This window comes from Panthera onca, chromosome B3 (genome assembly GCF_046562875.1).
Source record: "Panthera onca isolate mPanOnc1 chromosome B3, mPanOnc1 haplotype 2, whole genome shotgun sequence".
Classification (NCBI taxonomy): Eukaryota; Metazoa; Chordata; class Mammalia; order Carnivora; family Felidae; genus Panthera; species Panthera onca.
In genome coordinates this window covers 92,778,296-92,802,252 of record NC_138344.1, presented here as the reverse complement: position 1 = coordinate 92,802,252, position 23,957 = coordinate 92,778,296, and the positions used below count along the sequence as shown (strand labels likewise).

The 23,957-nt window shown below is 37.4% G+C and overlaps 2 protein-coding genes across 3 annotated transcripts in view; one reads left to right on the top strand and one right to left on the bottom strand.

Moving 5' to 3' along the window:
• Nucleotides 1–7,248, bottom strand: part of DORIP1 (dopamine receptor interacting protein 1) — an 11,835-nt gene extending 4,587 nt beyond the window's left edge. For both annotated transcript variants that reach the window (XM_078448292.2, XM_060619602.3), the window contains exons 1-4: nucleotides 7,138–7,248; nucleotides 3,839–4,363; nucleotides 1,665–1,754; nucleotides 350–484 (exon numbers count right to left, since the gene is read on the bottom strand). In XM_078448292.2, the coding sequence (XP_078304418.1) occupies nucleotides 350–484; nucleotides 1,665–1,754; nucleotides 3,839–4,362 (749 nt within the window). In that variant the 5' untranslated portion in view covers nucleotide 4,363; nucleotides 7,138–7,248. The remainder of the gene's footprint in view (nucleotides 1–349; nucleotides 485–1,664; nucleotides 1,755–3,838; nucleotides 4,364–7,137) is intronic.
• LOC132669750 (uncharacterized) lies at nucleotides 4,682–23,957 on the top strand. Its single transcript, XM_078447721.2, has 3 exons — nucleotides 4,682–4,728; nucleotides 6,830–7,511; nucleotides 23,673–23,957. Exons 1-3 carry the CDS (start codon nucleotides 4,682–4,684, stop codon nucleotides 23,694–23,696), a joined length of 753 nt encoding a protein of 250 aa, XP_078303847.2. The 3' UTR covers nucleotides 23,697–23,957.

The following is a 23,957-nucleotide window of genomic DNA, read 5'->3' as shown; positions in this document are numbered from 1 at the left end:
TTAGAGAGAGCTACGGGACACCTGGGTGGTTCAGGTTAAGCGTCTGACTCTTGATTTCAGCTCAGGTCATGACCTCACAGTTTATGAATTCAAGCCCGGCATTGGGCTCTGGCAGCTCATAGCCTGCTTGGGATTCTCTCTGCCCTTCCTCTGCTTTCTCTCTCTCTCTCTCACTCAAAAATAAATAAACTTAAAAAAAATACACTAAAAAAAAAAAAAAAAGAGATAGCTATGATTTTTTTCAACAATATTACCTTAAGGGCTCGTCACAATCATGATGCGATAGCAGAAAAATAGAAAATAAATGTATTTTTTATTAGTTTCATAAACCAAATAGGAAAACACCTACTTGTGATCAGATAAATCCAAGTAATATGGTACATATGCTAGATCTTCAGATTTCCAATGCTGCATATTTAAGACAACAAAAGGGGGTGCCCCATGGCAGAAAACTCGCTGGGAAAATTCTCTTAAGCCACCACATCTAAAATTGAAAATAGGCATGAACTTTATTACACTTAAAGCAAAACTGCCTTTTATCACTTCTGGATTGTCTTAATTACTTAATTTCCTAATAAGCATAATTATCTATTTTAGGCATGGGTAATGGTGTGGCTACAATAGTATCTTATATACCTATACCCAGAAGCTTATCAGCTGTGAGATTCTATATACAAGAAGCCATATACTTGCAAAACTCCAGGAAAAGCTAGCTATCTTTTTCCTAAGCTTATAAAAACATGTAGTCTTTTGAACTGATATAAAAGCTTTTATTTTTATGTAGAGATACATTTGCTTTTTCTCTCTCAGCTGGTTTCAAGGAATAATGGCAGAGGTAAATAATATGACTCTTACAGTCATTTTTATATTACATAAAATTCTCTAATTGCATCCTTTTGCCATTAGGATGAAACAAATTCTGTTTTCTTAGCACTATTACATATTAAGCATGTGGATCAGAATATAACATACACAATTATACAGTAAAATCTCGATTAACCGGAATACTCAGAGCACAGTATTTTGGTTCCCAAATGTTACTGACTAAAGTTAATCAGAAAACCATTGTGTTTCAGTGTTTGCTATTAAAATACATTAGTCTAGTTTCTGGACTTAAGTACAATTAACTGAATGTATTTTATTCTTCCCTTGTGATTCATTAGCTGTAAGATCATCCTTCTAAATATTAACTCTCATTGTACATTTCTGAAGATATAGAAATTGTTAAGCGACTGGGATGAATATGTTCTGCCCCTTTTGAATTTTTTAACTATGTTGAATTTTTTGGTTGCCATTTACCTCTTTGTCCTAAATGAGGAATGCAGAAAAAAGTCCAGTTAATTGAGGGTCCGATTAGCTGGGTTCCGGTTAACCAAGGTTTTATTGTACCTACTCAGCAGTGGGGAAAGAAAAGAAAAGGCATTTGCTTTGTATTCATCAATTAAATGTAGAATAATATTCTATATAGTGATATTTGATAATGACAACACAGCATAAAATAGCAGCGTAAACTACGGTAGGTGTTAAGATTCAAAAAACGTTAGGCTTCCTAAATACTTGTGAGTTGCTATTTCATAAAGTATTAACACCAAAGACCATATCTGTTCAGGTTGCTTTATAAAAAACATAAATACTTTCATCATAAATGTCTCTCATATACTCACCCACTCTCTTCACACAGTTCAATCCTGGAACAGAATAACTCATCCACAGCCAGTCGTATCAAGTTTCCATGAGGAATTTCTTGGGGAGGACTACAACAATTAAAAACGCATGTAAGAACTGCTTTGACATTTTTCATGTAAATACATTATTAGGATAGCAAATTTTACAGGTCAATTCATTATTAGCAAACCAAATATAAAAGTATAACCTCTGTTTTTCACCTTTGTTATAATTATAGGAAATCAGCTGAACTTAATAAACATTAATGCATGAAGCTTTCCAAAAAACATCAAATCCTTCTGTAAACTGATCCTGAAATATGCAGTTGTTACTTTAAAATTTTTTCAAGAGATTTCAGTAGAGCAGATTCTGGTCTTAGGGGAAGAAAGGTAGGACCCAGAATCAGGAAAGCAGCCAGTTACATGACTAAATGCAAGTTATAGCATTGCTGGCTTCAGTTAACCTGATTTGTTAAAAAATTTCTTGCTACATACTTCAGAGATTGTTTTAAATAAAGGCAAAAGCCTTAAAAAGTTACATGGAATATAAACAGTATGACAAAAAATATTTTATTGAGAAGCTTAAAATAATAGTATTAATATAGGATTATAAATCATTATGTTTCAAAACATATATAAACTGATATTAGTTTTTGAAGAAACAAATTTCTAAAATGCTTTTTAGTTTATTATAGAATAACAAAACTTGGGGCGCCTGGGTGGCTCAGTCAGTTAAGCATCTGACTTCAGCTCAGGTTGTGATCACACGGCTCATGAGTTCAAGCCCCATGTTGGGCACATGCTGACAGCTCAGAGCCTGGAGCCTGCTTCAGATTCTGTGTCTCCCTCTCTCTCTGCCCCTCCCCCTGCTCATTCTCTCTCTCTCTCTCTCTCTCTCTCTCTCAAATAAACATTAAAAAAATTAGAATAACAAAACTTTTTTCCGGGATAGAGATTTCAAAATCAGTGTCATCGTATCAGTAACACAGGAAAACGGACCAAGTGTATTTCAGAACAAGAGAGATATTCGCTGGCAGACTCTAAAAAGAGTATCTTCAGCTTTCCCTAAGTAGCATGATGTGATAATATTAAACTAAATATGTTATAAAGAAATGTGAATCTAGTAAGTTAGGGTATGTACTGTATATTCTCAAAAGGGAACATCTATTAGGCTGCTTTTGTGAACCACAGGGCCAAATACACTTTCTGACAACAATGTGTTTGGGCTTGTTTTTCTGTCCTGTTTTTCTACTGACAGTTATCCCTTTTCCAGCTAATGTGCCCTGGGGGCTTTAATGTTTCCCAACACTCCACTAGGGCTTGCCAGTTTGGCCTTCTTCCCTATCATTTACCAGCCTGGAGGTATGCCTTCTCTCTCGAAGCCAAAAATACTCAGTAGGCTATCAGCACCTCTCCTCGTCAGGGAAAAAGCTCCTCACATTCATGTCCTCTCCAGGTACGAAGATTCTGAGTTTAGGGTTTCAGTCTCTAATTATGTCCTGGCCATGACATGAAGAAATGCTTTTTTTTTTTTAGAGAAAGTGTGAGTTGGAGAGAGAAGGGGAGGGAGGGAGGGAGAGAGATAGAGAGAGAGAGAGAGAGAGGGAGAAAATCTTAAGCAGGCTACATACTCAGTGAGAAGCCCAACTCAGGACTTCATCACACAAACCTTGGGATCATGACCTGAGCCAAAATCAACAGTCAGAAGCTCTACGGACTGAGCCACCCAGGCGCCTCTGAAATACTTTCAATCTTCTTGTTCATGTAGAAATAGCCTACCCAACAGAAATCCATTCAAGGGGTGACACATTTCAATATAGTGTTAAATATTCTTCAAGAGGTTACATTTATGACCCAAAAAATTAATTATCTACACACTCATATTAGCAAATTCAAAGCAAGAGTAAAACATTTTTCATACTAATTCATTACTTTCCCAGTGAAATAATTACTAGCTGGTTTTATAAAGTCAATTCCAAGATATTTGGATTTAATAAATAGTAACACTTGTCATGGGACTTACTATAGTCTTGCATTTGTGTGGTTACCATGTGTAAGTAACTACACAAGGTCTGTACTTTAGAAAGTGCTCTGACTATACTTATTTACTTATAGCAACATTCATTTAAAAACTGTATTATTTTCGCTAAGAGTGACACTTTAAAGCAACTTACTTTATATTAATCGTGCGTTGCTGATCTTCCTGTACTCGAGTTGGGCATCGCCAGTTGGAACAGTAACTCTCTTGTATGGTAGACATGAGATTTTCAAGATTTTTTGTAAAATTATCATGCTCATTACCAAATAAATCAATTATTAATGAAGCTTTATGAACTTCAGATTTGTATTGCTGTTTTTCCATCTTGTCCCAAATCCAAAGTAGCTTCACAGTTGTGAAACTGTAGGTGTCCATTAAGTAAAGGAAACAGTCTACAAACTCTCTACCTAAATGAAGAGAGAGCTCCCTGGGGAAATTTTCATTTTCATTAAGAATGACATATAGTAACATCAAGAATCCATCTATGGTGCAGGTATTTTTCAGTCTTATTTCAACATAAAGTGGCGTACAGGATACTGCTTTGCGGCCAGCTTTGATAGTAAAAACACCTCCCCAAGGAAGAACAGGCCTCCAAAATGAGCGATCTTGGTTATAGTTATTTTTAATTGATGCTTTGATCTCTTCAAACAGTGTCTTCATCCTGCATTTCAAAAGTTTAAAAATAGAACATGTAAATTTGTGACTTTATATGTTAAATTTTTGAGATGTGTTCAAATCAAAACAAACTTCTCTAAACATTCAAATTAGGTGTGCCTGACTGGCTCAGTCAGTACAGCATACCACTCCTGATCTTCCAACTGTAAATTCAACCCTCACGTCGGGTACAGAGATTATTTAAAAATAAAATCTTAAAAAAAAATTCAAATTAAATTTGGTTAGAAGGCCTACCAATATAATGAAAAAATTTAAAACAATTCTAGCTGAGCCAGAATTGGCTCAGAATTGCCATATTGGCAATATGCATGGTCTCTGGAAAGACCATTTGGAAGCACGATCTTTTTTGAGGTATAGGATGAGCACATGATAGACTTTTACACTAATTATACTGCAGATTTTATCTTTGCTATAGGAAGACCCTGAAATAAATAAGTCCTAAATGAAAACAGAGCTTTTGAAGATGCAATCTAAATTTGGGTGGGTGTATTCCTAATGTAAACCTCTTTCTCCTCCCTTCAAAATACAAGCTGTGCTTCATTTCCTTTTTAATATGTATGGTTCCACTTATGAAATTGCTATAATGGAATTCTTAGTTCAGCTACAGAATAATGGCCAATTATCTTTTAGAGACCTCATATGAAAAGTAATCCACAGTACTTAACTGAATCATTGCCACAGCTGATACAAAAATCATTTCTATGCACTTTGGGATTTTCACTTGCAACTTAGGACCATGCTGGATACCCTATAATCCTAACTGCAGAGACCATGCTATGAAGATCTAACTTAGAACTTGGTAAGTAATCTGATTCTCCTCTCCGTACGTTTTGGGAATGAACAGGGACGTCCACCCTATTTAAACTGTTATTTATCCTTCCCCTAACCTTGAGGTTAGCTAAACATTTTGTTTTTAAAGTCTTTGCCAGTATTCTATAAACATGTTTGTGTCATAATGTATGTTATATAAAGCAAAGTTTTAAAAAGTTAAAGAATGAGGTCCTAATGAAACTGAATTGAAAATTCTGCTTTACTTGGGACAGTAAATATCTAAACTAAAAATATCATAGGGTTTCTCAATGTTACTTTTATGGAAAAGCATATTTCCATGAAAAAGGAAAGCATCTGAAGAATAGGAAGAGACCAATTCATGACTGAGGTCAATGTCTTATTTTGACTTTTCAAGTGCCACACACATACTCCCAAGCACAACATAAATCCAATACTCAATACTGCAGACCTATGTGTTTTATTTGTGTAAGAAATTAAGTTCACATAGCATAGAGTTGTTGAATCACTGTTGTACACCTAAAACCAATGTAACACTATGTCAACTATACTTCAATTAAAAAATGTTTTACACTTAAATTAAATTCAAACCAAATTTACAATACTAGCAGACTAAAAATTCAGTTCTACAATATATTAAATGCAGACACACATGCACGGGCACACAGTATTTTTGGCTTGAGGCAAGATGCTATGGACTACAAAATATTCAACACTATATTTAGTCTTAAGTGTAGAAGTTTACACAGTTGGTAACATGTTGTTGGCTCTAGACAACCGTTTAGGAATAAGAGGGCGTGGTAAATCTGGAGACTTAGGCAAACACAAACTGTTTCTTCTTGATAGGACTAACATGTTTCCCCAGCAGATTAAAAAAATACATATATGGCATTCAAAACTTTAAAAATAAAAGTGACTTCCTTCATGGTTTCATTTATTTCTGTTTAAGTTTTAAGAACTTTGTAGCAAGGTCTAAGCCTGAGTTCTGATTCCCAAATGTTAAATTGTGAAGGAGTCATAAATCTGTTTTTCTTTAAATTATCTTTTAGACATGACCAAATAAGTAATATTTACAGCAATTGTTATACTTAAGAGAATTAAACTACACTTTTACATATATATATATGTATGTACGTGTAACGAAATTAACTTCTCTAGCCTTTTTCTGCGGGAAGGGAAAGTGCAGGGTAGAGAGACTTGGAAGAACTAGAGGACGCTTAATCCTTTCAGCATTAACGTGGTGATTTGTTACAAAGTAAATTACAACAAAAATGCGCAGAAAAGGCGGAGAAATGGCTGCAAAGAGCTTTACTTAAAATTGTCTTGATATTTCTCCACATCGTCAAAGACTGTTTCCTTAGGCACCGTATTAGAAGCCCTGGAGGACATATCCTGCTGGCAATATCGTCCTGATTCAACAGGCCCTCCAGTTTAAATAAACCTGGAAAACTCCCCCGACCTCTTTTTCCTTGGCAAAACGACACCTTTCTTTTGGGGTCATTTTCAGGGTGACAATCTGTACTCCACGCTGATCGTGACGATCAGACCACTCCCCCTAGGCACTGAATGCCGGATTCCCTAAGAGCTCGGCGGTCCTAAGGGTCCCCTGTCGAATCAGCACCCCGAAATAATCTGAAAAACGGCCACGCGCTCCCCCTTGAAGCAGCGCGGGGCTCTGGGCAGGGACCCGCTGGGCGCGCGGTGGGCGCCCGCCTCCGTCCCCCGCGCTCCGGACACGCCTACCCCGCCCCGGGCCCTCCGCGCAGGCGAAGGCCTGGCACCGAGGGCTGGTCCCGCAGGGCTGGCAGGTCCCTGAGCCAGGAGCAGGTGATACGGCTCGGCGCCCCTGCCCACGGCCAGGCAGTGTTCCCCTAAGCGCCTGGGACTGCGGGCACTGGCGGGAGGTCCGGGCCGCGGAAGGCGTTCCCACACCGGCCAGTCTCCGTCCACCAGGAAGCCGACTTCTCGTACCTCCCCGGGGACCGAAAACCGCCGGTGCCGCCGCACCCGTCGTCGCCGCCGCTTGCTCATGGAGAGCCCGTGCTGCCGCCGCCGCCGCCGCCTCATCTACTAGCACCGCCCGCTGTCTGGGCCTCCCCGGCGTGAGTGCTGGGCTCTGGCACGGCCTCCATCGCACCCGCCGCGGAGGGAGCCACAGCAGCTCCAGCGCCCAGGCCGGATCCGACCGGACCCACGGAGCCAGGACCGCAGGACGCGGAGCTTCTTATTACGGAGGAAGATTCGGCCTGACCTCGGCCCCCCTCCCCCAAGTCCCTAGTTCCCAGCCGCCTGACGGCGCTGCTGCGCAGGCGCGAAGACGCCCTCTCCAAACGTGCGTGTGTCGGGTGTGTACACAGCATCCAGATTTGCCCAATGGGAACCAAGATCAGGTGCGGGGGGCGGGACCTTGCAGTGAGGGGAGGTGCTACAGTGTTAGAGGGTGGGTGGGGCAGCCGGAAGTGGGCAGGGTTTGCATGGAGGCGGAGCTTTGTTGGCAAACCTGCCTGGCTTTTCGAGGTTTGTATCATTTTTAGGACATTGATTTTAGTTTGCTTCTGGGTCTTGTCATCTTAAATTCCTAATTCAGAAGGGGAAAGCTTTTATTTTCTCAGAAAATTATAATTATACAAGCTTTTGATGTAAGTATATAGTTAGGAAAAGTTGAATTGGTGTTAATGTTTACTGCCCTTTTTAGTGTCGAGGTAATAATTGGCGGGGTGCTGTAATTTACAATGGAAGCTAATAAAAATTGATAGAAATTAGATAGTTTTAGTCCCACTGTAGAGATGAAAAAAATGAAGTTTGGAAATGATAAATTATCACACATTAAGTGACAGCTGGGAATTGATGCCAGAGCTGCTTAATGCTAGAGTCTGTGGGCTCAACCACTATTCCTGTTCAGTAAGCCCTGGTTCTTGTGTCCTCCCTTAAAAAAATCAAAGCTCATGTGACTTAGCTCCTGGAGAACACAGGCCACCCTGAAAAATTACCTTTACCTGCTATTATAAATGCAAATGCTGTGGAGATATTCCCCAACCAACTGTTTAACAAATAATGATTGGAAAGTGAAACCCAACCTCCAAAACATACAATACAGACAGCTCAAATCCAGTCCAACACATCATTGTCGTCCTCAGTCACAGTTGAGTCTGGTGGAGGTTGAATCCCTTCTAGACTAGTCAAGGGTATGACAGGGACCTTCCTAGTGGGCCTCTCTCAAGGATTCTAGTGATAGAAGAATGGTAAGTAGGAGAGAAACTTGACTTACTCAACATAAAATTACTGCACAGGGTGATGGGAGGAAATGGACATCTCTCAGAACACAGGGGAGGAAAGAGGCTCTTCCCTCAAAGGAAGAATTAATAATTCTGGCACAGTCTGCTCTTTTTAGTTTCCCTGTTTTTATTTCTTGTGGCATTTCATAGATGAAATGAGAGGCTCTGAGAGATTAAATAATTCGTATGCCTGTATTGGTATTTATAGCAAAACATTTACTCTCGATATTATAACTATCCTGTAAGTAGAACATTCTTTAAAAATGTTTGTAAATGTAGATTATATGTTCAATTGGCAATCTCTCACAAGACACGGAATTCATTTTATACTGATTGGGTTATTCTCTTCCTGAAAGCAGAACCCAATAGTGGTGGTTGTCAACGGTTTCTGGAGAATAGCAGAGAGATGGCTCATTAAACTCTGCTGAGCCTTAGCTTCACAAACCTACCTGAGGCTTTTTACTGAGATTTCCATTCTGCTTCCTTCCTGCTCCTTTAAAATCTGACAGCTGAGTTGCAGGGTTTTTTTTTTAAGACAGCTTTATTGAGGTATAATTGACATATAATATGTGGTACATATTTAAAGTATGTAATTTTATGAACTTTGACGTATATACATACCCCATCATCTAGTCGAGTGAGTATATCCATCATCCTCAAGTTTCCTCATGCCTCTTTGGAATTTTTTCTTCGCATTCCTCCCTGCCTCCCACACGTAAGCAACCACTGATCTACTTCATGTCATTGTAGAACTCATTTGCATTTTCTAAAAATTTATGTAAGTAGAATCAGGAAGTTTTTTGTTTTTTTTGGTCTGATCTGTTTTACTCAGTATCATTGTCTAGACATTTGTCCATGTTGTTCTGTGTACCAACAGTTCATTCCTTTTTTATTGCTGAGTGTATTCTATTATATGGATGTAGTGTACCTTATCTGCTCATCTGTTGGTGGGCATTTGGGTTATGTCTAGTTTTGAGCTATTACTAATAAAGCTGCTATGAACATTTGTGTACAAGTCTTTAAGTGGACAGATATTTCCTTTTTTCTTGGGTAAAAATCTACAAGCAGATTTTAATTTTAGCTATACTAATAGGTGTGTAGTGGCATCTTGTGGTTTTAATATGTGTTTTCCTAATGATGTTGAACATCTTTTAAAAAATATTTTTAATGTTTATTTTTGAGAGACAGAGAGAGAAAGCAGGGGAGGGGCAGAGAGAGGGGGACAGAGGATCCAAAGTGGGCTCTGTGCTGACAGCAGAGAGCCAGACACAGGGCTCAAAAAAAAAAAAAAAATTGGGTGGTTACAGTCTTGAGAGTTCTTTATATACTCTGGATACAAGTTCTTTATCAGAAAAATGCTTTGGAAAGATTTTATTGTGGTATGTGCCTTGCCTTTTCATTCTCAACAGAAGAATTTTAAAGAGCAGAAGTTTTAAATTTTAATAAAGTCCAATCTGTTCTTTTATGGATTGTGCTTTTAGTGTCATTTCTAAGAAATATTTACTTACCCTAAGCTCACAAGGACCTTTTACTATGTTTTATTCTAGCAGTTTTACAGTTTAGGCTGTATATTTAAGTCTGTGATGTATTTTGAGTTAAAATTTTTTATGGTTTAAGGCATGGATTCAGGTTCATATTTGTTACATATGGATACCCAGTTGTTCCAGCAATGTATCTTAAAAGGCTATTCTTTTTCCACTATGCTGTCTTTGTGCTTTTGTCAAAAATCAGTTGTTCAATATCATTTTATAAACATTTTATTTCATATATTTTCATTGTCAACTATATGTCAGACAGTGTGCTAGCACTGGAGATATGTATCAGTAAGTGGTCTTTGGTTGCAGAAACTAGAGACCAAATATTGCCAACTTGAATAAAATAGAAATTTATTGGAAGGATGTGAGGAATAATAGAATTAAAGGAAAAGTTGAACAATTAGGTCTCAGCTAACTTGATTGATCAGAAGTCAGGGAGTTCCCCAAAGGACAGTAAGATCCTATTAACAAAAGAAGAGGGAATGGTGCTGGGCAGATATTTGCTATAGTAGTGCTTCCCAACTTTTTTTACGTTCATTCATGATAAATGATCAGAATTGGGCAGTGTACAAGGGTAAACTGATGGAGATTAGGAGGTGTCTATATTGGACGTGGTGAGAAAAATGCATCACATTTTCTTTATATTATGTAATTGCAGGGAAAGGCAAAAATATTAGGAAGATATAAAACTTTGAATTTATATAAAACTTCTCAATGAAACCTATTTAAAAATCTGATGAGGGGGGCGCCTGGGTGGCTCAGTCGGTTAAGTGTCTGACTTCAGCTCAGGTCACGATCTCACGGTCCGTGAGTTCGAGCCCCACGTCGGGCTCTGGGCTGATGGCTCAGAGCCTGGAGCCTGCTTCCAATTCTGTGTCTCCCTCTCTCTCTGCCCCTCCCCTGTTCATGCTCTGTCTCTCTCTGTCTCAAAAATAAATAAACGTTAAAAAAAAAAAAAAAAAAAAAAAATCTGATGAGGAACTTGAGCTTGTATCCATGATAAGATTTTTATTTCAAACCTTTATTCAAACTTTATAATAATAATAAGGAAAAGTGTATATTTCATAACTGTGTAGCTTGATGAATTTTTACAAGGTGAGCACACCTGTTGTGTATTCCAGTTACATATATTTGCATAACAAATTACTGCTAAACTTAGTGGCTTAAAATAGCAATATTTATTTTGCCTATGAATTTGTAATTTGGGCAAGGCTTGGTAGGTTAACTTGAAGACTGGGGACTGGAATCATCTGAAGGCTCCTTTACTTACATGTTTAGCTGTTGTTGCTACCTGTTAGCTGTGACCTTAGGTATGTCTGTGACCAGAGCACCTTCAAAGAGCCTTTCCATGCAATTCTTTGATGTTTTCATAGCATGGTGGCTGGGTAGCAAGGGTGAGCATCCCAAGAAAAGGGCCAGGTGGAAGCTCTAGTGCCTTTTCTAACACAGCATTAGAAATCATGCAATGTCAGTTCCCGTGTATTCTGTTTGCTGGAGGTGAGTCACTAAGACCAGCCCATATAAAAGAGGAGGAAATTGTACTTCACCTTCTAATGGTAGGAGTGTCAAAGTGTCAGTGGATATGTTTTTAAACTACCACACTTACCTGACCAGGTCCCTGATCAAGAAGCAGAACAATACAGTGCTCTAACCTTGCCTTCCTATCATTACCTGCTGCCTGCCTAAAAGGTAACCACTATCCTGATTTCTAACACCATAGCTTCGTGTTGCCTGTTTTTGTAATTTATGTAAATGGAACCATACAATATGTATTCTTTTGCATCTAGCTTATTTCAACATTGTGAGATTCATTCATGTTGTTCCATGTTAGATTGTTATTGTTGTTTAGTATTCTATTTTGTCAATAGCACATAATTTATTTATCCAATTTATTGTCAATACACGTTTGGGTAGTTTCCAGTTTTGGCTAATCTAAGAAGTTCTGATTTGAAATTCTAGTACATGTCTTTTGGTGCTTATATATGTAACATACACATACATTTCTGTTGGAAATACATGTAGGAGTGAAATTATAGGGAATGCATATGTTCAACTTTAATAGACACTGTTAAACAGTTTTCTAAACTCTGCCACCTGCAGTGAGTAATCATGATCATGATTTATTAATATAGGGCTTATGCTTGAAATGACTATACACAATCCCCTTTCAAGACCTATTAATAATGATATTCTCAGATTCTTGATAGTTACTGTTGACAGAAGAAGGCTGGGTTCAGCTGGCTCTGCTGAGCAGTATTGTGGCTTCTCCAGCATGTTGTCTTCTCACTTGATGGCTTAGGGATGTAAGAGCAAGTGTTTCGGTGAACAAGGCAGACCCTATGTGGCCTTTTATGACCTAACATCAGAAGTCTACCCAGTCTTTGTACACATAAGTAGGTGATGACAAATGGCAGAAGATAATTTATTGTTTTTAATTTATTGAACATCTTTTATTTGTCATCAGTCAGAATTCAGATAATTTGGTATTTTAAAATTATACTCTACTTGTTCTTTCACTGACAAGTATAAGGTTGAAATTCGTTATGATAATGACAGTGGATTTACAATCTATTCACATTTTTCATATCAATTACCTCAAAATAATAATAATGTTTCCCCTTAAACATACACATCTCATCTTATTAAGTATTACCTAGGATTCTAATTATTAGTAGTAAACTATATTTATTTTTATTTTTGTTTATTTTTTAAATTTACATCCAAGTTAGTTAGCATATAGTGCAACAATGATATCAAGAGTAGATTCCTTAATGCCCCTTACCCATTTAGCCCTTCCCCCCCCACAACCCCTCCAGTAACCCTCTGTTTGTTCTCCATATTTAAGAGTCTCTTATGTATTGTCCTCCTCCCTGTTTTTATGTTATTTTTGTTTCCCTTCCCTTGTGTTCTTCTGTTCTGTGTCTTAAAGTCCTCATGTGAGTGAAGTCATAAGATTTTTGTCTTTCTCTGACTTACTAATTTTGCTTAGCATAGTACCCTCTAGTTCCATCCATGTAGTTGCAAATGTCAAGATTTCATTCTTTTTGATTGCTGAGTAATACTCCATTGTATATATACACCACATCTTCTTTATCCATTCATCCATCGATGGACATTTGGGCTCTTTCCATACTTTGGCTATTGTTGATAGTGCTGCTATAAATATTGGGGTGCATGTGCCCCTTCAAAACAGCATACCTATATCCCTTGGATAAATACCTAATAGTACAACTGCTGGGTCATAGGGTAGTTCTATTTTTAGTTTTTTGAGGAACCTCCGTACTGTGTTCCAGAGGGACTGCACCAGTTTGCATTCCCACCAGCAATACAAAAGAGATCCTCTTTCTCCACATCCTTGCCAAAATCTCTTGTTGCCTGAGTTGTTAATTTTAGCCATTTTGACAGGTGTGAGGTGGTATCTCATTGTGGTTTTGATTTGTATTTCCCTGATGATGAGTGATGTTGACATTTTTTCATGTGTTGGTTGGCCATCTGGATGTCTTCTTTGGAGAAGTGTCTATTCATGTTTTTTGCCCATTTCTTCACTGGATTGTTTGTTTTTTGGGGGTGTTGAGTTTGATAAGTTCTTTGTAGATTTTGGATACTAACCCTTTTTCTGATATGTTGTTTGCAAATATCTGTTCCCATTTCATCAGTTGCCTTTTAGTTTTGATGATTGTTTCCTTTGCTGTGCAGAAGCTTTTTATTTTGATGAGGTCCCAATAGTTCATTTTTGCTTTTGTTTCCCCTGTCTCTGGAGATGTGTTGAGTAAGAAGTTGCTGTGGGCAAGGTCACAGAGGTTTTTGCCTGCTTTCTCCTCGAGGATTTTGATGGCTTCCTGTCTTACATTTAGGTCTTTCATCCATTTTGAGTTTATTTTTGTGTATGGTATAAGAAAGTGGCCCAGATTCATTTTTCTGCATGTTGCTCTCCAGTTTTCCCAGCACCACTTGCTGAAGAGACTGTCTTTATTCCATTGGATATTCTTTCCTGCTTTGTCAAAAATTAGTTGGCCATACGTTTGTGGGTCCATTTCTGGGTTTTCTTTTCTGTTCCATTGATCTGAGTGTCTGTTTTTGTGCCAGTACCATACTATCATGATGATTACAGCTTTGTAACACAGCCTGAAGTCTGGGATTGTGATGCCTCCTGCTTCGGTTTTCTTTTTCAAGATTTCTTTGGCTATTCAGAGTCTTTTCTGGTTCCATACAGATTTTAGGATTGTTTGTTTTAGCTCTGTGAAGAATGCTGGTGTTATTTTGATAGGTATTGCATTGAATTTGTAGATTGCTTTGGGTAGTATTGACATTTTAACAATACTTGTTCTTCCTATCCAGGAGCATGGAATATTTTTACATTTTTCTTGTGTCTTCTTCAATTTCTTTTATAAGTTTTCTATAGTTTCCAGTGTATAGATTTTTCACCTCTTTGGTTAGATTTATTCCTAGGTATTTTATGGTTTTTGGTGCAATTGTAAATGGGATCAATTCCTTGATTTCTCTTTCTGTTGCTTCATTGTTGGTATATAGGAATGCAGCCAATTTCTGTGCATTGATTTTATATCTTGCAACTTTGCTGAATTCATGAATCAGTTCTATCAGTTTTTTGGTGGAATCTTTTGGGTTTTCTATATAGAGTATCATGTCATCTGCGAAGAGTGAAAGTTTGACCTCCTCCTGGTCAATTTGGATGCCTTTTATTTCTTTGTATTGTCTGATTTCTGAGACTAAGACTTCCAATACTATGTTGAATAACAGTGGCTAGAATGGACATCCTGTCTTGTTCCTCACCTTAGGGAGAAAGCTTTCAGTTTTTCTTCATTGAGGATGATATTAGCGTTGGGTCTTTCATATATGGCTTTTATGATCTTGCAGTATGATCCTTCAATACCTACTTTCTTGAGGGTTTTTATCAAGAAAGGATGCAGTATTTTTGTCAAATGCTTTCTTTGCATCTATTGAGAGGATCATGTGGTTCTTGTCCTTTCTTTTATTGATGTGATGAATCACATTAATTGTTTTGCAGATAGTAAACCAGCCCTGCATCCCAGGTATAAATCCCACTTGGTCGTGGTGAATAATTTTTTTAATGTATTGTTGGATGTGTTTGGCTAATAGATTGTTGAGGATTTTTACATCCATCTTCATCAGGGAAATTGGTCCATAGTTCTCCTTTTTAGTGGGGTCTTTGTCTGGTTTTGGAATCAAGGTAATGCTGGCTTCATAGAAAGAGTTTGGAAGTTTTTCTTCCATTTCTATTTTTTGGAATAACTTCAAGAGAATAGGTGTTAACTCTTCTTTAAATGTTTGGTAGAATTCCCCTGGAAATCTATCTGGCCCTGGTCACTTGTTTTTTGGGAGTAGTAAACTACTATTTATTTACTTTTAATTAAAAAAAAAACTTATTTTTGAGAGAGAGACAGAGCACGAGTGGGGGAGGGAGACACAGAATCCGAAACAGGCTCCAGGCTCTGAGCTGTCAGCACAGAGCCTGATGTGGGACTCGAACTCATGGTCTATGAGATCATGACCTGAGCCAAAGTCAGACTCTTAACCGACTGAGCCTCCCAGGCGCACCGGTAGTAAATTATTTTTAATATCGCTTTTCCAAAAGTTGAATTTTTGCTTTGAATCTATGAACTTAGTTGGTGGGTATTAAAATAGGTCCAGAAGGATAATGAAATTAGTACCCTGGGAGAGTAAGAGTGCCTGAAAAGGCAAGAGAGAGGATGACTTTGATATTTGAACTTGTAGACAGAGAGCCTATCTGGAGAGGTCATCTTACAGACAGAGCTGGCCCATGGTGACCCCTCAAGGAGAGACCTGGGGAAGTAAACACCTACATATTGTTTCTTTCCTCCCTGTGATATTGTGACATGCTGCAATACTTTTACTATTATATTCTTTATGAGTGGCACCTTTCTATCTCCCTTGTTTCATTGGTTAACAGTATTGATAATTTCTGTTAATAAAATGAACTTCTGTTAATAAAATGAATAAAATGAATTTCTGTTAATAAAATTTCTGTTAATAAAATTTCTGGTTAATAAAATGAGGTAATTCTGTAATTGCATAGGTCAGATCCATTTACTTCTGTCTTTTGTTTTGTGCTTGTTGTATATTTTTACTGCATGTATATGTTTACATGGGAACTTAGGAAATAATAAAAAAATTCCTTTTTATTTACCTACATGTTTGCCATTTCTGATGCTCTTCATTCTTTTCTATAGATCTAAGTTTCTATCTGGTATCATTTCACTGCAGCCAGCAGAACTTCCTTGAATATTTTCTGTAGTGCATATCTGCTATGTTTGTTTTTAAAAATGAATGCACGTTCTTTGACATTTTTTTCAACGAAGATAATGAATCTTTATTCCCTCCTATTGAATCTGGTTAGGCTAGTGATTTCTTTGACCTACACAGAACAGCAGTAATGAAACACTATGACCTCTGAGGCTAGGTCATAAAAGACTGTGAAGTTTCTGCTTTGTTCACTTGAACACTTGCTCTTAGAGCCTTGAGCCACCATGACAGAAGATCATCATGCTGAAGAGGCCACATTCTGGTCAACAGAGCCAGCTGAGCCCAGCGGTCTAGTCATCCCTGCCATGGTGCCAGATATGTGAATGAAACAAACTGCCTTGAACCCTGTAAACTTCTCATTAACCAGGTGAATACCCCCAAGTGACTTCCCTTGATGCCACAAGGAATATAAAGACCACCTAGCTGAAACTTGCCCAAATTCCTGATTCTCTTAATCACCATATATAATAAAATCATTTTTTTAAGCAACTATTTTTTGGAGTAGTTGTATAGTATTAGATAAGTGGAATAGAATTTGGAGTGCTGTTGTAGCAAAAACCTAAAGCGTGGCACTGGCTTTGGCACAAGACATGAAGCAGAAGTTGACAGGGGTTTGAGAAGACTGTTAGTGGGATACTGACAGGCATGGAGGAGGATGTCAGTGAGAGTTTAAAGCAGAGTAAGGAAAATATTGTTGAAAGCTAGAGAAAAGGAGGATCTTGTTCTGTCATGGTAGATGGTTTAGCAACTGTCATAACATGGATAATCATAAAACATATTTAATGAACCAATGTATTTGGCTTAGGAGATTTCCAGGCAGAATTCTGAAAGTATATACTGTATTTTATTTATTTGTTTTTAAATTATGTATCATAAGGTATGGATAGACAAAGCTGTACTAAATAAGGAATTATTTGGCTCTCAACAATTTAGAGAAACTATGTAGGAATGAGGTCTGAAAATGAAACTATTTCTTTTTTTTTTTTTTTTTAATTTTTTTTTTTAACGTTTATTTATTTTTGAGACAGAGAGAGACAGAGCATGAATGGGGGAGGGTCAGAGAGAGGGAGACACAGAATCTGAAACAGGCTCCGGGCTCTGAGCTGTCAGCACAGGGGCCCGATGCGGGGCTCGAACTCACGGACCGCAAGATCATGACCTGAGCCGAAGTCGGCGCTCAACCGACTGAGCCACCCAGGCGCCCCTGAAAATGAAACTATTTCTTATCCTTAGTTTCTCTCAGCAGAAGATACTCAAAGGAAGATAGAGCCATAGAACAAAGATTAAATTCAAGGCCCTGTTAGAAAATCATGGACTCCAGGTAAAGATGAAGGACTGTATAGCCTTTTGTTATGAGTTCAGAAAGAGATAAAGCCTTGTAAAAAGAATTTTGAGCTATTTCTTAAGGGGTTGTAGTACAGACTCTCTCTCCTAAACAATAAGGCTTCTAAGAATCTTAAAGGTATTATACCACAGTAGCCTCATAAGGAGCTCAAGGTAAAAAATAGCTTATCTAGAAGATGTCTGTAGATGTGGGTTTTTAATCTTATGGAGTAGATTGTAAATTGATACTCAAAAAATCCACAAAGTTTTTGTAGTAATAATATCAGCTTATACAGGAAGAAAAACCACAGAGAACCTGTACAAAATGGAGACTTTTAGACCCTTAAACTTCTGTGGACAGGAAGCAGGCTGCATAGACTACTCAGCTACAGAAATGGGTTAGTTCTATGGAAAAGAAAGAATGACTTAGAGGGAAAAACTAAGATCTCAGGGGTAAGAAGCAAAAATCATGGAAAAATCATTCCCCGGAAGCAGGATAAAGCCCTAATCATGAGCTGGTAACATATGCCCAGTTGGATTTTATAATTTCAATGGATTGGTGACTTTCTATTTTCTTCCTTTATTAAATGGGTATTTATTTATTACAGTTGTTCTGTGTCTGTCACACCACTGTATTTTGGGTATGTGTGGGGCAGATAACACGTCTCTTTAGTTTGCAGGTTTCCAGATCAAGAACTGATCTCAGGAAACCGCATGGAGCCTCATCCATGCCTGGACTTGATTTAGATGATAAGATCCTGGACTTCCAACTTGAGCTTGATGCATAATGGAATGAGACTTTAAAGCAGTCTGGAGAAGGGGAAAATATATATTTCATGAGGGAGAAATATAAACATTGTTGGCCAGAGGGTAGAGTGTGGCAATTTAAAATCATTTCCACAAATTCTTTGGCATTCTTCCTGTCTAATGGTCTGTGTTCTTTCCCTTTGAAATGCATAAGCTTATGATTGCTTCAACTAATAGAGTATCACAGAAGTAATGCTTTGTGACTTCTGGGTTTAGGTTGTAAAAGGCCATGTAGATTCTGTCTCATTTGCTAGAACTCTTGCTCTTACAGCCAGTAGGTAAGAAGTCTGTACTCTGAGGCCCCATGTTGGTGAGGCTGCATGTAGGCTCTTTGGTCTACAGTCCCTGCCAAGACTGGCCTCTAGCCATCTCTGCCAATGTGCTAGATATGTACCATGCATATAGAGCCAGATATGTAAATGAATATATTGAATGAACCTGACTGATACCACAAGGAAAAGGTTCACCCAACCATGTCCTGCACAAATCTCCAACTCACAATATTGTACAATATAGTAAAATGCTTGCTGTTGCAAGCCACCAAGTTTCAGGATAGCTTGCTACCAAGTAATATACAACTGGAAAGTGTGTTGATGACAAATTTTCTCTGCTTTTGCATTTCTGAAAATATCTTTATTTTTGATCATTATTTTTCTAGATATAGAATTTTAGATAGTCTTTTTCTCTCAGTACTAAAATATTATTCATTTAATTGTTTTCTGACTTGTAGTTTTTCTCTTGAGAAGCAAGTGGTAATTCCTACTAACCTTGAATATAATGTGTCTTTTTTTTTTTGGATACTGAAAATCCCTGAAGATTTTCTCATTATCTGGTTTTCAGAAATCTGATTACATGCTTTCCCCCCCTTGTCCTACTTTGCTACATTGATGTTGGATCTACCAGTTAATGTTTTTCATAAAATTTGGAAAAACAAAACTCCCATTATCTTGAAAAAATTTATTTTTCTGTGCCAATGTCTCTTTCCTCCCCAATTACACATGTTAGCCATTTATGTTATCTCATAGACTATTGAGTCTCTGTTCAGTTTTTTCAACTGTTTTTCCTCTCTGTATTTTCTTAGGATCATTTCTATTCCATGTCTTCATGTTTACTTGTCTTCTCTTCAGCAGAGTCTAATCTGCTATCAGGTCCATTCCATAAAATTTTCATTTTACTTACTGTACTCTTCTAGTTGTAGAATATCTTTTGGTTTCCTTTTAACACTTTTCTATTTTGAGATGTCCTATTTTCCCTTAATTATGCAAATGTTTTCCTTAAATCTTTGACCATGTTTATAATAACTGTTATAAAATCCTTGTCTGCTTATTTTATCATCTCAGTCATTTCTTTGTCAGTTTCTGTTGATTGATTTTTTATTTGGGTTGGTTTATACTTTCCTGATTTTCTTCATGCCTAGTAATTTTTAATGCATACTCTACATAATGGATGCTATGTTGTTGTGAGTCTAGATTTTGTTGTTTCTATTAGAGTGTTTTCTTCTGGCAGGCAGTTAATTTACTTACATATCAGTCTGATTCTTTTGAAGCTTTGTTTTTAAGCTCAATTTTGAGATAATTCTACACTCACATGTGTTTATAGAAAATATTACAGAGAGATCCTGTGTACCCTTTACCTGGTTTCCCCCAAGAGAAACATCTTATATGACTATAGTACAATATTATAACCAGGAAATTTACACTGGTACAAATCAGTGACTTTATTTAGATTTAACTAGTTATAAATACTCTCATTTGTGTGTTTGTGTGTGTGTGTGTGTGTGTGTGTGTGTGTGCATTTAGTTCCATATGATTTTATCACGTGTGCAGATTTGTGTGACCACCAACACAATCAAGATACACAGCTGTTCCATCCCAAGAATCTCTTCTGATACTTTTTTATAGTGAAAAACAGTGGGGTTTTCACTTAGACTATTCCTCAATATTTATCTAAGTTGTTGTATGTCTCAATATTTCATTCTTTTTTATTGCCAAGTAGTGTTCCATGATGTAAATATACCACAGTTTTGGATGGAACTAAAGTGTATTATGCTAAGTGAAATAAGTCAGAGAAAGATAAACATCATGTGATTTCACTCATGTGGAATTTAAGAAACAAAACAGATGAACATATGGAAAGGGAAGGAAAAATAAGATAAAAACAGAGAGGGAGGCAAACCATAAGAGACTCTTAAATACAGAGAACAAACTGAGGATTGATGGAAGGGTGTTGGGTGGAGGGATGGGCTAAATGGTTGATGGGCATTAAGAAGGGCACTTGCTGGGATGAGTGCTGGGTGCTATATGTAAGTGATGAATCATTAAATTCTACTCCTGAAACCATTACTACACTATATGATAACTAGCTTGGATTTGAATTTAAAAAAAAAAAAAATATATATATATATATATAAAATTTGTTTAACTATTCATCCTTTGTAGGACATATGAGTTATTTCCAGATTTTGGTAATTATGGATAAAGCTGCTATGACCTTTTTTGTACAGGTTTTTATGTGTATGCCTAAGTGTGCAACTGCTGGGTCACATGATGACTGCATGTATAATTTTGTAAAACACTGGTATATTTTCCAGAGTTATTGCCATTTTACAATCTCACAGACAATGTATGTGTGATCCAGTTTCTCCACATTCTCACCAGCATTTGATGTTATCATTATTTTTTATTTTAGCCATTCTGATAGATGTATAGTACCATATCATTGTGTTTTTTTTTTTTTTTGCATTTCTCTAATGGCAAATGATATTGAACATCTTTTCATGTGCTTATTTGCCATCTGTATACTCTTTTTGTAAAATCTATTCATGTCTGTTCCAATTTTCTTTTCTTTTTAAATAAACTTTTAAAATATTTATTTATTTTGAGAGAGAGGGAGCAGGGGAGGGGAAGAGAGAGAGGAGACAGAGAATCTGAAGCAGACTCCATGCTGTCAGCACAAAGCCTGACTCAGGGCTTGAACCCACCACAAGATCATGACCTGAGCTGAAGTTGGATGCTCAACTGACTGAACCACCCAGGCACCCCATCTGTTCCAATTTTCTTAAAAAAATTTTTTTTAATCTTTATTTATTTTAGAGAGAGAGAGTGTGAGCGGGGGAGGAGCAGATAGAGAGGGAGACGGAGAATCTGAAGCAGGCTCCAGGCCCTGAGCTGTCAGCACAGAGCCCGATGCGGGGCTCAAACTCACAAACCATGAGATCATGACCTGAGCAGAAGTCAGATGCTCAATGGACTGAGCCACCTGGGTGCCCCAATCTTCCAATTTTTAATCAGATTATTTGGTTACTGTTTTTGAGAGTTCTTGGTGTATATAGGTATAAATTATTGGTGGATTTGTGGTTTGAAAGTATTTTCTCTCAGTCTTTAGCTTGTCTTTTCATCCTCTTAACAGGGTCTTTCACAAGGTAAAGATTTTTAATTTTGAAGTGCCCTAATTTATCTTTTTTTTTTGTTATGGGTCTTGTTTTTGATATTGAGTCTAAGTACCTTTTGCATAGTATTACATCCCAAAGATTCTTTTCCTTTTTTAAAAACAAATTTGCATAAATTTATGTTTTACACTTAAGATTCACTTTAAATGAGTTTTTGTATTGGATGTGAGGTTTAAGTCAAAGTTCATCTTTTTGTGTATTTGTATGCAATTGCTCTGGCAATGTTTGTTGAAAAAAAGTCTATCATTCCTCTACTAAATTGCTTTTGTATCTTTGTGTCAAAAATCAGTTGCACATTTTTTGTGTGTCCATTTCTGGGTTCTTTATTCTGTTTCATTGATTTGTGTGTCTGTCCTTCTGCCACTATCACACAGTCTTAATTAGTGTAGCTATATAGTGATGCAGCTGTATGGCATGCAAAAAGGAGTTTATATAGAAATCCTGTCACTGCTATCCTTAGAAAGGTCTGCTTCCAAGATTGACCCTTGGTTAGCAACTTCTCATAATTCTCATTATGATTTCAGGCCATAATGGATAAGAGTGGCTCACTGTGCCTGAACTGCAAACAGTGATGACCTATGCTGAATGCTTGCTTTTCTTCTGGGAATCTGGAATTTTAGTGTGTGTTAGGCAGAGTATGCCTATGTGACCAGTCCTCAGTAAAAACTGTGGGCACTGAGTCTCTAAGGAGATTCTCTGGTAGACAACATTTCATATGGGTTATTACAACTCATTACTGGAGGAATTAAGCAAGTCCCATAATTGTAGTAGATGAGAACTCTTGGAAACTTGTGCCTGATTTCCTCCAAATTTTGCCCCATGTACCTTTTTTCCTTTGCTGACTTCAATTTGTATATGGTTGTAATAAATAGCCATGAGTATGAATATATGCTGTCTTATGAGTCCCCCTGGCAAATCACTGAACTTGGGAGTGGTCTTGGGGACTCAACATTGGATAGAATTATTCCTCCTACTTTCTTTTTCAAGAATATTTTTAAAGCTATTTTGGGTCCTGTGACTTTCGGTATACATTTTAGAATAAGCTTATCTATGTTTACAAAAACCTTGTTCAGATTTTGGTAGGGATTGCATTAAACCTATCAATCAATATGGGGAGAATTGACATGTTTACAATACTTAGTCTTCCAACCCATGAACACAGTATGGCTCCTATTTAGTTAGGTCTTTCTTTGATTTCTTTTATCAGCATTTTGTAATTTTCAGCATACTGATTCAGTACACATTTTGTTAGATATATACTTACGTAGTTGACTTTCTTTGAAGCAATTGTAAATGGCAGTATTTTAAATTTCAGTTTCCACATGTCCATGGTTAGCATGAAGCTTGTTTTTCAGTATTTTTAAGGTGGTATAAAGTAGTCTTTTAGGACTAGATTAGCTCTACTCCTAAAGTATAGTCTTTCTGAGGTCTCCCTTGAAGGCTGCAGGATTTTCAGTAAGGTCTGTCTCCTCTGGAGATTGGTACTAGAATGGCTTCCAGACTTGAGTGAACTCCAGTTCTTGTTCAGCTCACAGCTGCCTGGTAATTATTCTTTTTCCAGTGGTAGTTCTTTGTGCAGCTTTGTAAATTCTGTGTGTACACACAACTTATCATTTGGCAAAAGACTCGTGCACACTTCTGGATCTTTTTCTCTGAGCACCTCTCTTCTCTCTGGTACTCTCCCTCACAACTTCCAGCAACTTTGTCTCATAAAGCTGGAAAAAGGGTAACATTAATAGTCAGATATTATTTCCACTGATTTATTATCCCCTCCTCCCTCCCCTACTGATTAGATCCCTCTGCTTAATTTTTCAGGAGTGTAAGCAGAACTTGAAATAACTCATCAGTCTTCACCTGGAAGAAGTGGACTGAAAGAGATATAATCATGGTCAAACTCTGGAAATTATCTGATTACTGCTTGGTCCCTCCATGGTGATCTGTCTTTTGATTTTATACCCAAGATGATCATCAGTGATGACATTTGATCACTAGTATTTCTTTTCATTAGGAGCCCTGAGAGTGGTCTTCCTCTAGAAGGTGATATTACAAAACAGCAAACACGCAAACCAACTGTTGGGGATATAAAGATTGTAGAACATC

Bases quoted from the DNA above. Each gene is read 5' to 3' on its own strand.
- LOC132669750 (XM_078447721.2), top strand. From the start codon at position 4,682: ATGCATGGTCTCTGGAAAGACCATTTGGAAGCACGATCTTTTTTGAG. The intron at 4,729-6,829 runs GTATAGGATGAG...TCCCCCTTGAAG, and splicing joins GAAGCACGATCTTTTTTGAG to CAGCGCGGGGCTCTGGGCAG. The intron at 7,512-23,672 runs GTGTGTACACAG...TTAATTTTTCAG, and splicing joins TCCAAACGTGCGTGTGTCGG to GAGTGTAAGCAGAACTTGAA.